The 19733-nt window shown below is 37.2% G+C and overlaps 1 protein-coding gene across 5 annotated transcripts in view; it reads left to right on the forward strand.

Annotated features, from left to right (window-relative positions):
* Positions 1-19733, forward strand: part of LOC123527175 (lisH domain-containing protein ARMC9-like) — an 80069-nt gene that overhangs the window by 33116 nt on the left and 27220 nt on the right. For all 5 annotated transcript variants that reach the window (XM_053523175.1, XM_053523174.1, XM_053523176.1 and 2 more), the window contains 14 exons: positions 705-854; positions 1903-1995; positions 5566-5596; positions 6151-6242; positions 8628-8702; positions 9397-9521; positions 10893-11016; positions 12460-12555; positions 12953-13043; positions 13960-14083; positions 14454-14593; positions 15587-15663; positions 17625-17699; positions 19595-19685. In XM_053523175.1, the coding sequence (XP_053379150.1) occupies positions 705-854; positions 1903-1995; positions 5566-5596; positions 6151-6242; positions 8628-8702; positions 9397-9521; positions 10893-11016; positions 12460-12555; positions 12953-13043; positions 13960-14083; positions 14454-14593; positions 15587-15663; positions 17625-17699; positions 19595-19685 (1384 nt within the window). The remainder of the gene's footprint in view (positions 1-704; positions 855-1902; positions 1996-5565; positions 5597-6150; positions 6243-8627; positions 8703-9396; positions 9522-10892; positions 11017-12459; positions 12556-12952; positions 13044-13959; positions 14084-14453; positions 14594-15586; positions 15664-17624; positions 17700-19594; positions 19686-19733) is intronic.

Genomic DNA, 19733 nt, shown 5'->3' on the forward strand with positions numbered 1-19733 from the left:
TGGCTGCCAGGAAGTGTGGCTGCTTTCCAATATGTGTATATATAGTGAAAGCTTTAAAAATTGACTTGTCAAACACTGCTAGCCCAGTATTTGAGTAATTTCACACTAATGATCCTTGGTTCACCCTCTGTTAACATTGTTCAAATTACTTATTTGATTTGTCAAAAAAACCAACATGGCTGCTAGTGTTACGTCGTTGACTGTCTCTGACTGGTCAGAAACATGATTACTATCTTCGTGTATATAGTGGAAAATTTAAAAACAATATTTATGTCAGAATCTTCTTTCTAAATTTCAAAATAATTTCTCAGAAGTGTTCTTTAGGAGAGGTTTTTTCACCATTTTAGCATAAAAGCTTGAACTACATAGTTTATCCCTTATCTTGCTAAATTTCAAAAATGAACCTGGCCATCTTCCAATTTGGACAGTACCATTAATTGTGAAAAAGGGTGCTTACCAAAAAGATACTGACTGAATGTCGAACAGTGCAGATCTTGATCAGACTGCATGGATGTGCAGGCTGATCATGATCTGCACTGGCTGCAAAGGCAGAATCATGTCCAGCATGATAAGGTTGAAAGTAAATATGGCAACAAGAGAAAGTTAGGTTTTACATTTTTTTCCCTACAAAACATTATTACCTCTTAAGACTTTGTGAGAAAGCTACACAGTTACATTGCAGATGTATGTTTTGATGTTTTCAGTCTTTAGCAGAAAAAAACATGCAGGAGTTCAAGAGTTTTCTGGAGAACCGAGGTGCGACTCTCAGTCAGACGACAGAGTTTTTGCCATACTACGCCCTACCATTTGTGCCAAATCCTAAAGGTCATCCTTCATACAAAGAACTTTTCACAGTAAGTCAGAACTTTGTGGCTTTGAATAAGGTATGGGCTATTGGTGACACTTAAAGATTTCATATTCAAGAAAATATGATATTTGTAATCTTTCTGGCCGTTATTGGAAAAGTGACAGGTAAATTAAGAAATTTGTGGAAACCTAAAACATGTAACCTGATACTGTAGGTAAATTAATTTTGTTGGAAGAAAATTTCGTGTTTTGGGTCAAAAAGTCTATTTTGTGGGAATATAAATATGTGGATTCCAACTTTTTAACATAAATAGAATTGAAGTTTTACTTGTTTGGTGGGAATTAAAATTTCTTAGCTTTACTCTACCTTAAAATCCCTGAAATTTAGTCCCCCATGAATGTTAATGATATTACAGTATATGAGCCGTGCCATGAGAAAACCAACATAGTGGGTTTGCGACCAGCATGGATCCAGACCAGCCTGCGCATCCGCGCAGTCTGGTCAGGATCCATGCTGTTCGCTTTTAAAGCCTACTACAATTAGAGAAACCATTAGCGAACAGCATGGATCCTGACCAGACTGCGCGGATGCGCAGGCTGGTCTGGATCCATGCTTGTCGCAAACCCACTTTGTTGATTTTCTCATGGCGCGGCTCATTTATGATTTTTCCGTAATTTACAGTAGAATTGAACAGCGATTATGCTATTTTTGACAGTTATAATAGAAAACAATACATCTTTAACTTTAATGAAAAATAATTTGTATTCTTTCATACTTTCGAGGAAAATATAAGACCTGTATTTGACCTTCAAGTTAGAAACAAGTGAAATGTTACACTACTCTGATATGTATATTGTTGAATCTCAATATCTCAGTTCTGCTTATCTCAAAATTCCGACTATCTTGAAGATTGCTTCAAGTCACATCCTGAAAACGTGCACAAAATATTATCTTAAGTTGAATTTCGGCTATCTCAAAGTAAAACATTCGATCCTTTGGACTTTGAGATACGAGTTTCAGTTGTATATATAATTAAAAGTATAACTCAGTGGCATTCTATCTTTTTAAACAAACAAACATGATTTACCTTACAGGATACGTGGATAAAAGATCTTGAAGTTAGACTGGAAAAGTTTCTAACCCTGTCATTGAAGTCAACACCTCAACCCAGACTGTTTGATCTCTATGTATCCTTCGTGTAAATTTAGTTAAGTGAATTATATAGTGCATTTTTAGCTCGACTATTCGAAGAATAGTCTAGCTATTCTACTCACCCTGGCGTCGGCGTCGGCGTCGGCGTCGGCGTCACACCTTGGTTAAGTTTTTGCATGCAAGTACATACAGCCATCAGTGAAAGGCATATAGCTTTGAAACTTATTTCTTCTTTTTCTAGGTCAATTACCAACCTCTCTGGGTCAAGTCCCATAACTCTGACATGTATTTTGAGCAAATTATGCCCCCTTTTGGACTTAGAAAATTTTGGTTAAAGTTTTACATGCAAGTTACTATCTCCAAAGCTAATGCAGATATTGATTTGAAACTTCACATGTGGGCTTCGGGGTTATAAAACTAGTTGATAGAGCAAGTCCCATAACTTGACTTTCATTTTGGCCAAATTATGCCCCTTTTGGACTTAGAAAATTCTGGTTAAAGTTTGCGTGCAAGTACATACAACTATTTCTAAAAGGATATAGATTTAAAACTTATTTTTTTCTTTTCTAGATCAATTACCAACCTCACTGGGTCAAGTCCCATAACTCTGACATGTTATTTGAGCAAATTATGCCCCCTTTTAGACTTAGTAAAATTTTGGTTAAAGTTTTACATGCAAGTTACTATCTCCAAAACTAATGCAGATATTGATTTGAAACTTCACATGTGTCTTCGGGGTTATAAAACTAGTTGATAGCAGCAAGTCCCATAACTCTGACTTTCATTTTGCCAAATTAAATGCCCCCTTTTGGACTTAGAAAATTCTGGTTAAAGTTTTTCGTGCAAGTACATACAACTATTTCTAAAAGGCATATAGATTTAAACTTATTTTTTCTTTTTCTAGATCAATTACCAACCTCACTGGGTCAAGTCCCATAACTCTGACATGTTATTTGAGCAAATTAATGCCCCTTTTAGACTTAGAAAATTTTGGTTAAAGTTTTAACATGCAAGTTACTATCTCCAAAACTAATGCAGATATTGATTTGAAACTTCACATGTGTCTTCGGGGTTATAAAACTAGTTGATAGGATCAAGTCCCATAACTCTGACTTTCATTTTGGCCAAATTATGCCCCCTTTTGGACTTAGAAAATTCTGGTTAAAGTTTTGCGTGCAAGTACATACAGCTATTTCTAAAAGGCATATAGATTTAAAACTTATTTTTTCTTTTTCTAGATCAATTACCAACCTCACTGGGTCAAGTCCCATAACTCTGACATGTTTTTTGAGCAAATTATGCCCCCTTTTAGACTTAGAAAATTTTGGTTAAAGTTTTACATGCAAGTTATTATCTCCTAAAATAATGCAGATATTGATTTGAAACTTCACATGTGTCTTCGGGGTTATATAAAACTAGTTGATAGGATCAAGTCCCATAACTCTGACTTTCATTTTGGCCAAATTATGCCCCCTTTTGGACTTAGAAAATTCTGGTTGAAGTTTTGCGTGCAAGTACATACAGCTATTTACTAAAAGGCATATAGATTTGAAACTTATTTTTTTCTTTTCTAGATCAATTACTAACCTCACTGGATCAAGTCCCAAAACTCTGGCATGTTATTTTGGGCAAATTATGCCCCTTTTGGACTTTGAAAATTCTGGTTAAAGTTTTACATGCAAGTTACTATCTCCAAAACTAATGCAGATATTGAATTGAAACTTCTCATGTGCCTTCGGGGTTATAAAACTAGTTGATAGCAGCAAGTCCCATAACTGATATGCATTTTGGTCAAATTATTCCCCCTTTTGAACTTAAAACTCTTTTGATATTTAACTTTTTTGGGTAATATTTTCCTGCTTCTGGGTCAATATTTCGAATAGTCGAGCTTGGCTGTCTTACGGACAGCTCTTGTTGAAATATTTAACGGTATTGTGTCCGCCCGGTTAGCTCAGTAGGAAGAGCACTGATCTACAAATGTTGGGGTCATGAGTTGGATTCTTGGGCAAGGAGTAGGTTCTCTGCCTACTACCAAAAAATATTCTTTCATGTTATTATGTCTCCCCCCCCCCCCTCTGGGGGAGACATATTGTTTTTGCCCTGTCTGTCCATCCGTACGTCACACTTCATTTCCGAGCAATAACTGAAGAACCATTTGACCTAGAACCTTTAAACTTCATAGGGTTGTAGGGCTGCTGGAGTAGACAGCCCCTATTGTTTTTGGGGTCACTCCGTCAAAGGTCAAGGTCACAGGGGCCTGAACATTGAAAACCATTTCCGATCAATAACTAGAGAACCACTTGACCCAGAATGTTGAAACTTCATAGGATGATTGGTCATGTAGAGTAGATGACCCCTATTGATTTTGGGGTCACTCCGTCAAAGGTCAAGGTCACAGGGGCCTGAATATTGAAAACCATTTCCGATCAATAACTTGAGTACCACTTGACCCAGAATGTTGAAACTTCATAGGATGATTGTACGTGCAAAGTAGATGACCCCTATTGATTTTGGAGTCACTCCGTTAAAGGTCAAGGTCACAGGGGCCTGAACATTGAAAACCATTTCCGGTCAGTAACTTGAGAACCACTCTACCCAGAATGTTGAAACTTCATAGGATGATTGTTCATGCAGAATAAATGACCCTTATTGTTTTTGGGGCCACTCCGTTAAAGGTCAAGGTCACAGGGGCCTGAACATTGATAACCATTTCCGATCAATAACTTCAGAACCTCTTGATCCAGAATGTTGAACTTGAAACTTCATAGGATGATTGAACATGCAGAGTAGATGACCCCTATCGATTTTGGGGTCACTCTGTTAAAGGTCAAGGTCACAGGAGCCTGAACATGGAAAACAATTTCCGATCAATAACTTGAGAACCACTTGACCCAGAATGTTGAAACTTCATAGGATGATTGAACATGCAGAGAAGATGATCCCTATTGATTTTGGGGTCAGTCTGTTAAAGGTCAAGGTCACAGGGGCCTGGTCATGTAAAATCATTTCTGGAGAATAACTTGAGAACCACTTGACCTAGAATGTTGAAACTTAATAAGATGATTGGACATGCAGAGTAGATGACCCCTATTTATTTTGAGGTCACTTGATCAAAGGTCAAGGTCACAGGAGCCTGAACAGTGACTTGAGAACCACTAGGCCAATAGTATTGAAATTTAGTGAGATGACTGGACATGCCAAGTAGATGATCCCTATTGCAGCCAACCATCAGTGTCTCTTTGACCTTTGCTCCTGACCCCTATTGACATCTTGCCTATAGGACTTTGCATTGGGGGAGACATGTGCTTTTTTACAAAAGCGATTTCTAGTTATGATTTGTCTAAGACTAAATCCCAGGGCCTGGGCCGGTTTTTGCTATATGAAAATCTTCTCAGAAGCTGCTGGCTTGATTTCAAAATAATTTCACAGCAATTTTGCAGGGATGACCCTCTACCAGAATTGTGCAGTTCAGCTGTGAATCATGTATAAGCAATGTAGGGCCATCATGGTCCTCTTGTTTCAAGTTATAATACTGTGAGGAATTTGTTTTCAAAGTGATTGAATAATTACAAATTTAGATACAGAAATCTTTAACTTAAAACCAGAGAGGCACGAGTGGCAGTACAGAGGGTAGAGGTAAGTAAAACGTCAGTTTTAACTTTGAAACTTTTACTCAGACTTCACTTGTTTATCTTAAGTAGCCTGATATTCAAATGGGCCAAAATTTCTTGAGTTATAGTAATTTAAATTTTGTAATATCTTTTTGTGACAAGACTGCTATTTATGGGACATCTGTGTCCATAGGATACATTCTTATGGAAAGGAAGCAGGACCTTGAGATGGAAAGTATTTTTCTTCTCTAATGAGAGACTGGTTGTGGCGTTACCTCCAAATGTTATAGTGTTTTTGTTGTTTATATACAGCCCTTTACCTTCAAACATTAAATGTTTTGTGGTGGTGTTAACAGACTGTAATTTTTGTCAGAAGACACATAGTTTCTTGTTAAGTTATTTGTGCTTCATTTGCTTTAATGGTGGGTATATATTCAGTAACACTTTCAGGAATCCTGTTCAAAGAAAAGTCAAAGATAAAATGGTTAAAGCTCCAGAACCTTTACAGGAAAAAAGGGCTTATAAAATACATCTTTTTTTTCTTAGTACTACTTCTTAGAATTTAATGATTTATTTCAGACCATTTTCAACAAGTACAGGTGTACCAACAACAGTTAGTGGAATCAGAAAGAAAAACAATGTCTTACATCAAAAGATACAACAAAGTTCAGGTAATGTATCATATACAATGACCTACATCAATGTATTGTATAAGATAAAGTTTAGGTACTTTACTATATTCAATGACCTACATTAAAAGATATAACTTAAGTTCTGGTAAAATATTGTATACAATGTCCTACATAAAAAGATATGAAAATTTAGGTTATATATGTATACAATGTCCTACATTAAAAGACTTAACAAAGTCCAGATATATTGTATACAATAATATTAACATTCACCCTATTCTTTTCCATTGAAAATTATGACGTTCATTTCGTATGAACAGCAAAAGGAAAGGCGCGAAAGTTACGTCATCGCTGCTTAGTGATAACCGACCGCTGTTTTGATGACAACCGCATATAGTTCGGAGAACATTCCTTAGATGACGTCGCAGTTGTTCCATTTGGTGAACAGAATGGCCGGGAAGCTGACTTGAATGTTAAATGCCACAAAATATGTGCAATTTATAATATCATCTTGTTTACAAATGGAAAGGAAATATAATGTAAATATAAGAAATGAAACTTTTTTTTTTCGGTGTTCATGCGAAATGAATGACAGAATAGGATCGGCAAATTAAAACATGAATCGCTAGCGCGATTCATGATTTGCCAGTCCTATTCTGTCGCTCATTTCGCATGAATACCGAAAAAAATCATTTCATTTCTTAAATGTCTTACATAAGAAGATATGACCAAGTTCAGGTAATGTAGTGTATACATTGTCCTACATGAAAAAATGTGACTGAGTTCAGGTAACATACTCGTCTAGATACTAGACAGTCTTTTTCAAAAAGTATTGCAATTCTCTGTAATTACTTCATTCAATACATTGCTGTAAAATCAAGTATTTTTGTGAGTGCCAAAAGTTTGCCATGTTTAAAGTTTGAATCATTCCTGGAGATGAAATATTTGCAGTAAAAACTACAACTTGCATTGAGGTAATGGATTTGGTAATTTACGTATAATAACATATCTTCATATATGCTTTCGGTATTATCTGACTGCAAATATAGTTCAAACGAGCCACCAGCCGGAGGATGCCAAAATCACATACCTGTATGAAGAATATGTAGTCGCATGGAAATCGCTGATAACCATTATGGGTCTATTACCTTAAGAGACCACCTAAGTGAAGGTCAAAATCTGATCTTTTAACACAAATGGTCACTTAACAGTTACAGACTACCAACAGTTTTCTCATGGACTTCCATCCGTCGTCTATATTAAGAAACATGTTTGTCTAATCACATGTTTTTAAAGAACTATCTTAGTTCCAACGAATGGATGAAAAACGTTAATATTGTCGTTGCTGACCAGTGAACTAAATCATTATCTTATTCCTAAATATACTATTGCCTTATTACTAATAAGTCACTGTGCGTCAATGAATTTTGTGGTCTCTGACCTTTTACAGCCTCATTTGTTTTTAACAACTGAAAAAGGAACTGACAAAGTGTTTTCTTAATGCCAGGGGTCCCATAATAGACAACTGTACAGATAAGGGGAAGTAAATCTGTGATTGAGTTTGACTTTATCATGATACCTAATAATTTGTAGACCTAGGGTGTACATGGTAATTACCAGTATTTGCTGCTGACATGGCAAGCACTGTAAGTTCTGGCATTTTGCCAACCATCGATTGCAACGTTTTGATGCAAACTGCTGGGTTCTCATAATATATTAAATGTTGTATCTTTAAATTTCCTGGATGTTATAAGCTTAATATTGAAGAAAGATCACTCTCAGGGACTTTTGCTTGGGAAAAAACAGTATTATAATGTTACATCTTGACCATAGATCAGCTCCTTCTCTAAATTAATGCAGCCCGCCCGCTTAGCTCAGTAGGTAAGAGCGTTGGTCTACGGATCTCGGGGTCGCGAGTTCAATCCTCGGGCGGGGCGTATGTTCTCCGTGACTATTTGATAAACGACATTGTGTCTGAAATCATTAGTCCTCCACCTCTGATTCATGTGGGGAAGTTGGCAGTTACTTGCGGAGAACAGGTTTGTACTGGTACAGAATCCAGGAATACTGGTTAGGTTAACTGCCCGCCGTTACATGACTGAAATACTGTTGAAAAACGGCGTTAAACCCAAAACAAACAAAACAAACTAAATTAATGCTCTCCTATTTGTGTAGGATTATCTTGAGATACCCCTTTATATTATGAAGTTATTTGTTGATCTACAGGCTGACTGTCACAACTTGATCGGTGTTCTTTGATTTACAGACTAACGTCAAAATTTGATTGGTACTGTTTTATTTACATGTTGACTATCACAATTTGATCCGTACTCTTGGATTTACAGGCTGACTGTCACAACTTGATCCGTACTCTTTGATTTACAGACTAACGTCACAATTTTATCAGTACTCTTTGATTTACAGGCTGACTATCACAACCTGATTGGTATAACTGCCGACCTGGTTGATTCCTTGGAACAAACTGTGCAGGGTAAAACTGTAAGTCTTTAGTTTTCTAAATGGTATCAACATTTATCAATATACTAAGTCACTGGTAGATACCTTGTCATATGTACAATATTGCTTAAAATGGTAAACTTTCATTTTAATTATAAATACAATGGTCACTTATACATATAGGTAACTTTTCACATAGAAAACAAAGTGTAGACTGTAGTAAACTGCACATGATGGATGGGTTATGAATCTACATTACACAGTGTCTCTAATCATTTTGTTGTCACTCCTCAGGGATTGAAAGCACCCGTCAGAAAATAATATATGCTGTTCAGCAAAATGAGCCATGAAGGCAAAAGTAAGAAAATCTTACTATCTGTAGTTCCATATTTTGACTGTATGCAGGTTTATGAAATTGAATTTAACTCTTATCATGCTGGAGACAATTGATTCTGCCTTTGCGACCAGTGTAGATCATAATCAGCCTGCACATCCATGCAGTCAGATCAAGATCTGCACTGTTCTCCATTCATTCAGTATCTTTTGGTAAGCACCCCTTTTAACAGTTAATGGTACTGTCCAAACTGAACGATGGACAAGTTCATTATAGAAATTTAGCAGGGTAAGGGTTAAAGATATGCAATTTAGCATTTCATTTAGACTTACTGCAGTAAATATTGTCATTGGGAAGTGTTCTATAAATCCAATGACTAGAAATATTGTTTTTCTTTTTAAGATAAGTCCAGAGTATTTACAGCACCTGTGTGGTAGATTGTTCAATGCACACATTACAGGACAGTCTGTAGATATGACAAGACCAGGAACTGCTGGAGATGCTCTCAGACAATCTATTGCTCCAAGGTGGGTTTTATATTATCACATGTAGTTCTTGGCATGTTGCTAAAATACTGATCTCATTGGTTGATTCAGAGCTTGGTATCGTTAGTGGTAACATGCTTGACTGTCAATCTAGAGTACTGGGGTTTGAATCCCAGTCCATTGGAAATTTCTGAGATGCCCTTGAATGTCTCCCACCTAATTAAGAGGCCGGTACTGGTACTGCTCAGGAAAGACAGCTTTGCATGTATCTGTGCAATACACTGGGCTGTTAAATATTTGCAAAGAGCTAGGATAAGTGAGCAGGACAGCCCTGTATCTAAAGGTATTTCTCTGTATCACTGTTCTGGGGTCTCTGTCACTCTGGTCAGATCGCTTTGTGTTTGTACTAGTAGAGGATGAATTTGGCACCCTGAGTGGCTGCCTTTGTGCTATGTAAAAGTGCCTTTGAATGTGTTTATCATGAAACGTGTGCTATATAAATGTGGTGTAATATAATATATCACTGTTGGACAATTAAGTGAAATTGCATTCTTCAACATGTCACCAGTTAGTATGTCCAGGTCTGTTCACCAATTATAATTCTGTCCTTTGTTAATCCCCCGCCACAAGTGGTGGGGGGTTATAGGAATGGTCTCCATCCGTCTGTGTAACAATTGTGTCCGCTCCATATAACTTACACCACTTGAAGGATTTTCATGATCACTTCATCAAGATGATGTGCAGAACTCATGAGTCAGCTGTGTCGGCTCAAGGTCAAGGTCACAACTCAAGTTCAAAGGTTTGAGCCGTCCATTTTGTGTCTGCTCCATATAACTTAAACCCCTTGAAGGATTTTCATGAAACTTGGGTTAAAGGATCACCTCATCAAGAAGATGTGCAGAACTCATGAGTCAGCCATGTCTGCTCAAGGTCAGGGTCACAACTCAAGGTCAAATGTTTGAGCCTTCAATTTTGTGTCCACTCGTATCTCCTAAACCCCGTGAAGGATTTTCATGAAACTTGGGTGAAACGATCACCTCATCAAGAAGATATGCAGAACTCATGAGTCAGCCATGTTGGCTCAAAGTCAAGGTCACAACTCAAGGTTAAAAGTTTGAGGACTATAAAATATACACTTCCACCCAAGACCATTAACCCTTTCACTATCCATAACAGCGGCAGGGGATATAGCTGTCTTTCAGACTGCCTTGTTTGAATAATTACACTATGCTGCAGAGACATTGTAAATGCCAAGTGATACATGTTTGAGAAAGAACAGCCTTTTCTCAGTTTGTTTGCTGTATTTTAGGTAAGCCAGTAAGATAGAACAGCCTTTTCTCAGATTGTTTGCTGTATTTTAGGCAAGCCAGTAAGATAGAACAGCCTTTTCTCAGTTTGTTTGCTGTATTTTAGGCAAGCCAGTAAGATAGAACAGCCTGAAGAGCCACAGATTGCACTGGACTATGAGAAAATCAAACAAGATTTACAAGTGGCTGATGAAAGACGAAAATGTTTGCTTCTCCAGGCATTAAGATGGGTATGTTTTCATTTTCCTCTGTCGGTCTTTCTCTCTGTCTGTCTTAGCTTTCAAAGTATTAGTTTAGTGGTCAGAGAAAACTATGTAAAAGTATACTTGGGGTTCTAGGGTATTGTCACATTGGTGCACACTATTTTGAAGGTACTAGTAATTCAAAGAACAAAATAGAACATATTCAATAAATGACACCTTTTATGTCTCCAGGAAGTTAAACCTCCTCAAAAACATATAAATTAAAATATCTTGTCTTTCTAATGTACGACATGACTGTACATCAGTTCTGACCCAAATTATGTCATACTGAAACAAGGTAGTACTAGTAGTGAATACTGCTCTGTGATATCATGGTAAGTGCTAAAATGCCTTAATTTGTAAATTCAGCTGAAAAGTAACTGTGATTCATTTGTTTGTTTTGGGTTTAATGCCGTTTTTCAACGGGCAGTTAACCTAACCATTGTTCCTGTATTCTGTACCAGTACAAACCTGTTCTCTGCAAGTAACTGCCAACCTCCCCACATGAATTATCAGAGGTGGAGGACGAATGATTAAGACACAATGTCTTTTATCAAACTCAAGACCCCGCGATTCTTAGATCTGTGCTCTCCCTACGGAGCTTAGTGAGCGGGCTTTATCTGTGATTTGACATAAGCAAATTTGCTGTAAAAACTGGCTAAATTGTCTATTGCCTAATACTAAATCCTCCAAAATGTCAACCCAAAGATATGAATTGGACTTTAACTTAAGTTATTCTCCGTTTGCGACCAGTGCAGACCAAGATCAGCCTGCACATCCTTGCAGCTTGATCATGGTCTGCACTGTTCGCTATTCAGTCAGTAAATTTTCAGTGAGCACCCCTTTGATAAACAAGTGGTACTGCCCAAATTGAATGATGGACCAGTCCATTATAGAATGGATGTGCAGTCTGATTTTGGTCTGCACTGGTTGCAAAGGCAAAATCACTTGCTGCCGGGAGGCTAAAGGTTAAAGAAGAAATGAATGTGAATTTATTTGTTTGTTGATTTTAAATTTTGTGGATTGACTTAACAGTGAGATCCAGGCATATCAGTCGCCCTTGAAGAAGATTGATTTCACAGGATACTTACTGTAAAAGCAGAAATTTTTGCGAGGGTTAAATTTTCGCTATATTCGCAAGGCCTTACATCTCCCGAAAATTAATCCTCGCGTAAATGTTCACCATTAGTATAATTCAGATTCAAGTAAGGTACCATTTTTTACAATAACGCAAATATTAAACCTCACGAACGTACTCAGAATTTCAAATTCGTGAAATTTTGACCCAGCGAAAATGCTGTTGAAATATGGCGTCGAACCCAAAACAGACAAACAAAGCTTCACTTGTATTTATGGAAACTGGTGTAGTTCTCATGTATATTTGGATATACCTCAGCTTACAGTGTAAGTTAGTACATGTATCTATTACAGAGACTTACCCAGGCTAATCCACTGACAAGAGATAGCAATATGGCAGCATTTATACAGCATGATCTGCTGGGCTGTGCAACACCAGGACAACATAGGGTAGGTAGTTTGTAGATACTGATTTTATGTTGTCCTTTTGGCATATGTCTCATTTCAGCTGCCCTTGACCAAAAAGATGTACTCATGATTTACATGAGAAAATCCCCTCCCCCCGAACCCAACTTCGTAAGAACAATATTTAAAATAGTTTGCTTTTATTACAAGTCTATTTTAATATAAATTTCATAGAAAGAATTAAATTCCTAGTCAAAGTTACATGTATACCACAGATATACACATTTGCCATTTTGTTTTATAAAAAGATCAAGACTCATCTTCAGAATTCATTTGTCAATATCAGTATATAATATACAACAAGATCATATTTTGTGAGTTTTATCTATGTCTGTTGACACATCTAGTAAATGTATGATTTATGACATGTATGTGATTACAGGATGCTGTGCTGTCCTTGCTTACATCTAGTGATCCTGTAGTGAAACAGTGTGCTGCCAGATTATTTAACGCATTTGCCTCCCTTAGTTCAGGTATGTTTTTCTTTTTAAATGCTTACAGGGCCTTCATGGCTGGGTGGTTAAGATTGCTGACTTTGAATCACTAGCCCACGTCGATGTGGGTTCGAGCCTCGCTCGGGGCGTTGAATTCTTCATGTGAGGAAACCAACCAGCTTGCTTATGGAAGCTAGGTATTTGGTTCTACTCAGGTGCCGGCCCATGATGGGGCTTACTCTATCATCAAAGCTGGAAAGATGCCATATGACCTATAATTGTGTGGTTTTGGCATTAAATCCAACAAAAACAAAAAAACATAATTTGATACACTTGCATATATAATGAAACCTTAAACATCTGAAATTTGTAATCTGTTATCTGATGTTGCCACAGGATGTTAAATAGGATTGAAGAAAAGCGCAGTTTCTTCTACTTCAGTGCTTGTATCAGAAAATGTGAACTTACATGATGGGTTGCACTTGGACAGTTCTGCTTGTTTAAAATATACTAAAGAGTATAAAACGGTGCTTTTATTATTGACCAATATTTCTTTTGAGTCACCTGTGTATTTGGTCATATCAGCAGATTTTTTTGTTGAAGAAGACGACAGGTACCTATGTTGAACCATCGGCTGTCCCTTAGTTAGATGAATGGCTTCCTTGCATGAAATTATTCCCCCTCCACCCATTAAAACACCTGCAAGGCTTGAACTTGTAACTGTGACAGGATATTGGTAATTGAATGAAGTCAGTCTGTCCTAAAATAAATGACTCCTTTAAAGAGAAAATTGATTTCAGATTGGCATGGGAAACAATACATTGAAGAAATTCTTAATCTTTGTTTACTTAAATGTGGTTTCTTAATTGTAATATAAACAATTTCAGAAGCAGTGCCTTGTGTCTGTTTCCAATCAGCAAGCTTGATAACCATGTGCATTTTGTATTTGTTCCAGGTCGAACATATCTAGCCACAAATCAGGACCTGTTTAAAGGTTTAATGGAGAATCTGAGAAGTGAAGACAAAGATTCTATAACAAGAGAAATGGTTCTTGGTGCTCTACAAAAACTCAGTTTAAGGTATATGCATTTATTTTATTTGCAGTTTTTTTTCTGACATTTTCAAAATGGTAGGCATATACATGTAGATAAAGATAAGCCTTGTTTATCTTTATTCTACCTTCATGTGAACAAAAAGGTAAAATTGGGGAGTTTGATGAATACAGTGACAGACTTATTGTTCAGTATTTTGCCTAGTTCATGCAATGCACAGGCTATGAAAAATAAATATGTTTTAAAGATTGAATATTTTCTAGCTTCATGTAGAAAGTTCTTCGTTGTTTACTTTACTTTTGCTTTTTCATTTATTTGAAGGCTAACAATGTGACAAGTTTTTCTGACTTAAGGATACAAAATCACTACAGCTATTGTGTAACATGTATGTTTTTAGACGTCAGTTACAGACATCTATGATAGAGAATGGATTGATAGAATGGCTGGTAAAGGTGCTAGAAGACAATGACTCACTGTCGGACTATACGCTGGAGTACTCGGTGGCATTGTTGATGAATTTGTGCCTTAGAACATCAGGTAAATCAGGAGCTTAGTATTTAACTTCAAGGCGCAGCTCATACCTTATCATAATGTGGCAGTGTTAAAAAAACTGTAATAACTCTGTCTTAATGATGACTAAAGCGGATGTCCGAGTCTGTATTTAAGCTGGCTCTGAAACAGTAAGGCGTTTAATTTCAGATCTACATGTATGCGCCTTTTGAAAATTGACGTGTGTCTTCCTGTATTGGCATTATTTTCATTGCCTGTATTTATTCCTCAGATATATTGCAGAAATGTAGCTTGGATTTACCAGAATTACAGCATATTATTTTCAGAAGTATTCTCTCTTAACTCTTAAAACCAGCATGCTTCAGCATAGTTTTACTGAAACATTGTCTCTGGCACTGAGATTTGCCTGTATCTGTATGTACATTCCCATTGTCTTTTAATTCATTTAAAAAACAAACCTTACATAGATGCTCACTCATTTTGTTTGGATATACATCAGTAAAGCAATTTTTTAAAGGGGCCATGATTTCTCCAATTATTGGGCATTAAAGTTATGTCATGATTACCTTTTAGACTAGTAGAGGTAGAAAAGTTCTGATTTATGATCTAGAAGTGGAGGAGTCAAACCTGATTGAACATGGACTTGGTCTCAACTGTTCATTTCTTGTTTGCATGTTTTGGCAAGATACCCAGAGAGCAGTCATTGGGCATAAGTTAGGCTGCAAAACCTTACTCTGCTTTATATAGTGTAATTGTTATAATTGTTTTGATTTGAGCCGTGCCATGGGAAAACCAACATAGTGGGTTTGCGACCAGCATGGATCCAGACCAGCCTGCGCATCCGCGCAGTCTGGTCAGGATCCATGCTGTTCGCTAACGGTTTCTCTAATTGCAGTAGGCTTTAAAAGCGAACAGCATGGATCCTGACCAGACTGCGCGGATGCGCAGGCTGGTCTGGATCCATGCTGGTCACAAACCCACTATGTTGGTTTTCTCATGGCATGGCTCATTTTACTTTAGGCAAGAAAAGATGTGCTCCTAATGCCAATCAGACATTAAAAGTGCTCAGTGATCTGCTAGGACATGATAATCAAGAGGTAAGTATAGTCAGTACTTAAATATTGGTAAAGCACCTTTTTATACGCCGGTCTCTGAAAAGAACGGGCGTATTATGTGAACACCCGTGGCGGCGGGCGGTCGGCGTCCAAAAGCATGTCCGCTCTCCAAGTTGAACAGTTTTCATCCGATCTTCACCAAACTTGCTGACAATGTTTGTGGGCATAATATCTTGGCCAAGTTCGATAACAACCCAAAACGCTTCAGGCACTCTTGGATTTTGGCCCTTGAATTACTCAAAAAACTGCAGATTTAGCCTTGTCTGCTTTCTAAGTCAAGTAGTTTTCATCCAATCTTCACCAAGCTTGCTGACAATGTTTGTGGGCATAATATCTCGGCCAAGTTCGATAACCACCCAATTGCCCAAGGCTCTCTTGGATAATTGCTCTTGAATTACTCGAAAAACTGCAGATTTAGCCTTGTCCATGCTCTGAGTCGAACAGTTTTCATCCGATCTTCACCAAACTTGCTGACAATGTTTGTGGGCATAATATCTTGGCCAAGTTCGATAACCACCCAAATCGCCTTAGGCACTCTTAGGTTATTGCCCTTGAATTACTCGAAATCTGCGAATTTAGCCTTGTCTGCCCTCTAAGTTGAACAGTTTTCATCCGATCTTCACCAAGGGACAATGTTTTTGGGCATAATATCTCGACCAAGTTCGATAACCACCTAAATTGCCCTAGGCAGTCTTGGATTATGGCCCTTGAATTACTCGAAATCTGCAAAATTAGTCTTGTTCATTCAAACACCTTGATTCCTTCTTACTCTTTTTGGGTTAACAAGGCATACAACATCAACATTATTACCTTTATGATATGTAACTGAATATTTAGACGGGCGTATTTTGTGACAGTCTGGCACTCTTGTTCACAGATGGAGTAGGAATATATATTAACCTGGTATAGTAACTGCTTTTTTAAAAATGTACATTTTAGGCAGAGAAATGGCAAAAGTAGTGAAACATATATAGATGAAAGTACTACTAAATATCTGTATTTTTATGCTCCCCAAAGTGGGGGGCGGGGAGCATATAGTTGCCACCTTGTCCTTAGTCCGTCTGCTGGTCCATCACACTTCTTGTCTGGAGGATAACTCAAAAAATATTTTAAGTTACCAAGTTGTAACTTTATACAATGATAGAGGTCACTGAGAGGAAGTGCTGTGACAAGGAACCATGAATCCAGTTTTAATAGCATATGCGTAATTATGAGAAATTTGGACTGTTAACAATACAATTATTATATCTACCAATAGTGTTCAAAGTATTCCGACTCTTCAAAAAACATGGCCACCTTGAGGCGTCATCACTTTTCCCTACATAATTATATAGTGGAAACAAAATCTTCTTGTATGGAATTGCTGGCCCGGTTTTAAGCTAATTTCCTTGTGTGACCCTCTACAAAGGCTGTTTAAATTATTCCACATTGTCAAAAAGCATGGCCTCTAGAGGGCATGGTCACTTTTCCTTATATGTTTTTAGTGGACACTTAAAAAGAGGGCTTGGTCACTTTTCCCTATATGCATGTAGTGGAAACAGTTCGATATTGTCTTCTAGTATCCTATGCCATCATTCCCCCAATGTCTTACCACATCTACCCAACACACACACATTACCTGTCAGTATTTATTTATTTAGTAGAAATTTTTAAAATATTCTTGTCTGAAAACACTGGCACTACTTCAAAATAATTTCACAGACATTTTCCTTGCATAACCAGCTACCAAAGGTGTTCAAGCAAGTAGCGTAACTCGATTTAGGGCCATTATGGCCCTCCAGTTTGATAGACACCAAGAAACTTGATGCAAACAAAATGATATAATTTTCATAACCATAAGTATAGGAGATATATTTTAAGCTTTTCAGATGTGAAAAAAATAGCCACTTTTTGGTTACTATAGAAATAGATTGTTTTAAAGATGTAATATATTTCTGTTGTAGATCCGACCCTACGTGAATGGTGCCTTGTACAGTATACTTGCTATCTCCACGATTAGAGAGGAAGCGAAGGCAATGGTATGTATAATTTACAAAGGAGGTCATAACTTAAAAAATGCAGACTCTGTTGTTCAGTGGTGAGACATCTTTCAAACCAAGGTCATTAGTTTGATTCCCAACTAACTGAGTAAAATTACTAACATTATCACAGATGAGAGTCCTGTGTATTGATGCTTTTCAATTTGAACTATTAATGAACCAGATCAGCTCCTGAAGGTAGAGCATCTTTTGTAAGACTCACTAGCGGCAATGTGTGGTGCCTGGTGTAGTGAAAAGAGTTGCCACTATTGGCAGTCTGTTGCCACTGGAAGAGTAAAAAGACTTGCCAGTGGCAACATATGGTGATGGTGTATCTAAAAGACACCACTATTGGCAACCTTTAGTGACCAGTTGAATAAAAAAAAAAACTCACTAGTACAGGCAACCTATAGGGACCAGTGAGGTCAAAAGACTTGACAGTATTGGCAACCTGTATTAACCGGAGTAGTCCAAAGACTCACCAGTATGGGCATCCTGTGGTGACTGGCGGAGTCAAAAGGCTTGCCAGTATGGGCAACCTGTGGTGACCTGATAGGTCAAGTGATTCAACAGTATGGGTAACGTGTGGTGATCAGAGCCATCAAATTACTCAGCAGTATTGGCAGTCTGTGGTGACCAGAGGCATTAAAGTACTTGACTGTATGGGCAACCTAGTGATTGGAGTAGTCAGATGATTCACCAATATAGGCAGCTGCGGTGAATGTAGGAGTCAAAAGACTCTCCCATATTAGCAGCCTTTGGGGACTACTTAATTATAAATAGCCTTAGATAAATCACTAATTCTCTTTGGTTATAAATTATCCACATTTTTGAAGCAAATTGAATCAAAGGTTTACAGCTTAGACCACATTTTTGAAGCAAATTGAATCAAAGGTTTACAGCTTAGACCGTTTTACTTAATATAGAAGTTTTTCATTATCTTGTTAGACTTTATAATGCCCGTAAAAAGAATTGTATACAGAGAGCTTATTTATCCACGTCTCTTTGATAAATAATATTATTTGACATTTAAAGATGAAAAAAATGTCTGTGTAAGATCAAAATCATAACTGGTTATTATTGGAGTTGATGTTTTATGATGCTGTTTATTGATATCATATAAAGTACTGTAAAATCATTTAATTTCATGGGTTTGAAATTTCATGGTTTTGGTCAAAACGGCAATTTAATGGGAATATGAATTCTTGGATTTCAACTTCTGAACATAAAATGAATGGGAATTTTACTTGTTCGTTGGGATTAAATTTCGTGGATTGACTCGACCATGAAATCCACAAAAATTAGTCCCCCACGAATATTAATGATTTCACAGTATGTTGTTTTGTTTTATATATGAGATTACTACTACATGACTTTAGCTTTCTTGTACAGTTCAGAGCCCACATGAGTGTTTTTATATATAAATACTGAAAAAAATTGTGAATTTTTAGCAGCTTTTAGTATTACAATTGTATGTACGTGTAGTTTGTGACATCATAATGCACACTTGTAACTTTTGTTTCCTTAGAGAAAAGGTCAAGGAAAAGATCAGATGATCTGTAAACTGATTAAAAGTGTCTTTTTCTGTAGGATTAGAAATGTTGATACTAGTATATTGATGAACATAAGATGAGCTGCACCATGAGAAAACCAACATAGCGCATTTGCGGCCAGCATGGATCCAAACCAGCCATTGCATCCGCGCAGTCTGGTCAGGATCCATGCTGTTCGCTGACAGTTTCTCTAACTGCAATAGGGTTTGAAAGCAGATGCACAGGCTGGTCTGGATCCATGCTGGTCGCAAATGCACTATGTTGGTTTTCTCATGGTGCGGCTCATAGATTGATGAACATCAAATGGCGTTGTGTGTTACAAATGTTGTGTATTATATTCAGGGCATGGAGGAGATACTGAGATGTTTCATCAAGGAAGACCAACCTGATATGAACAGGCAGATTGAGTTTATCATAAAACAACTTAACTCAAGTAAGTATTTGTAACAAAACTTATCACAAGTATTCACTCCCCTTGTTC

This window comes from Mercenaria mercenaria, chromosome 14, assembly GCF_021730395.1.
Source record: "Mercenaria mercenaria strain notata chromosome 14, MADL_Memer_1, whole genome shotgun sequence".
NCBI lineage: Eukaryota > Metazoa > Mollusca > Bivalvia > Venerida > Veneridae > Mercenaria > Mercenaria mercenaria.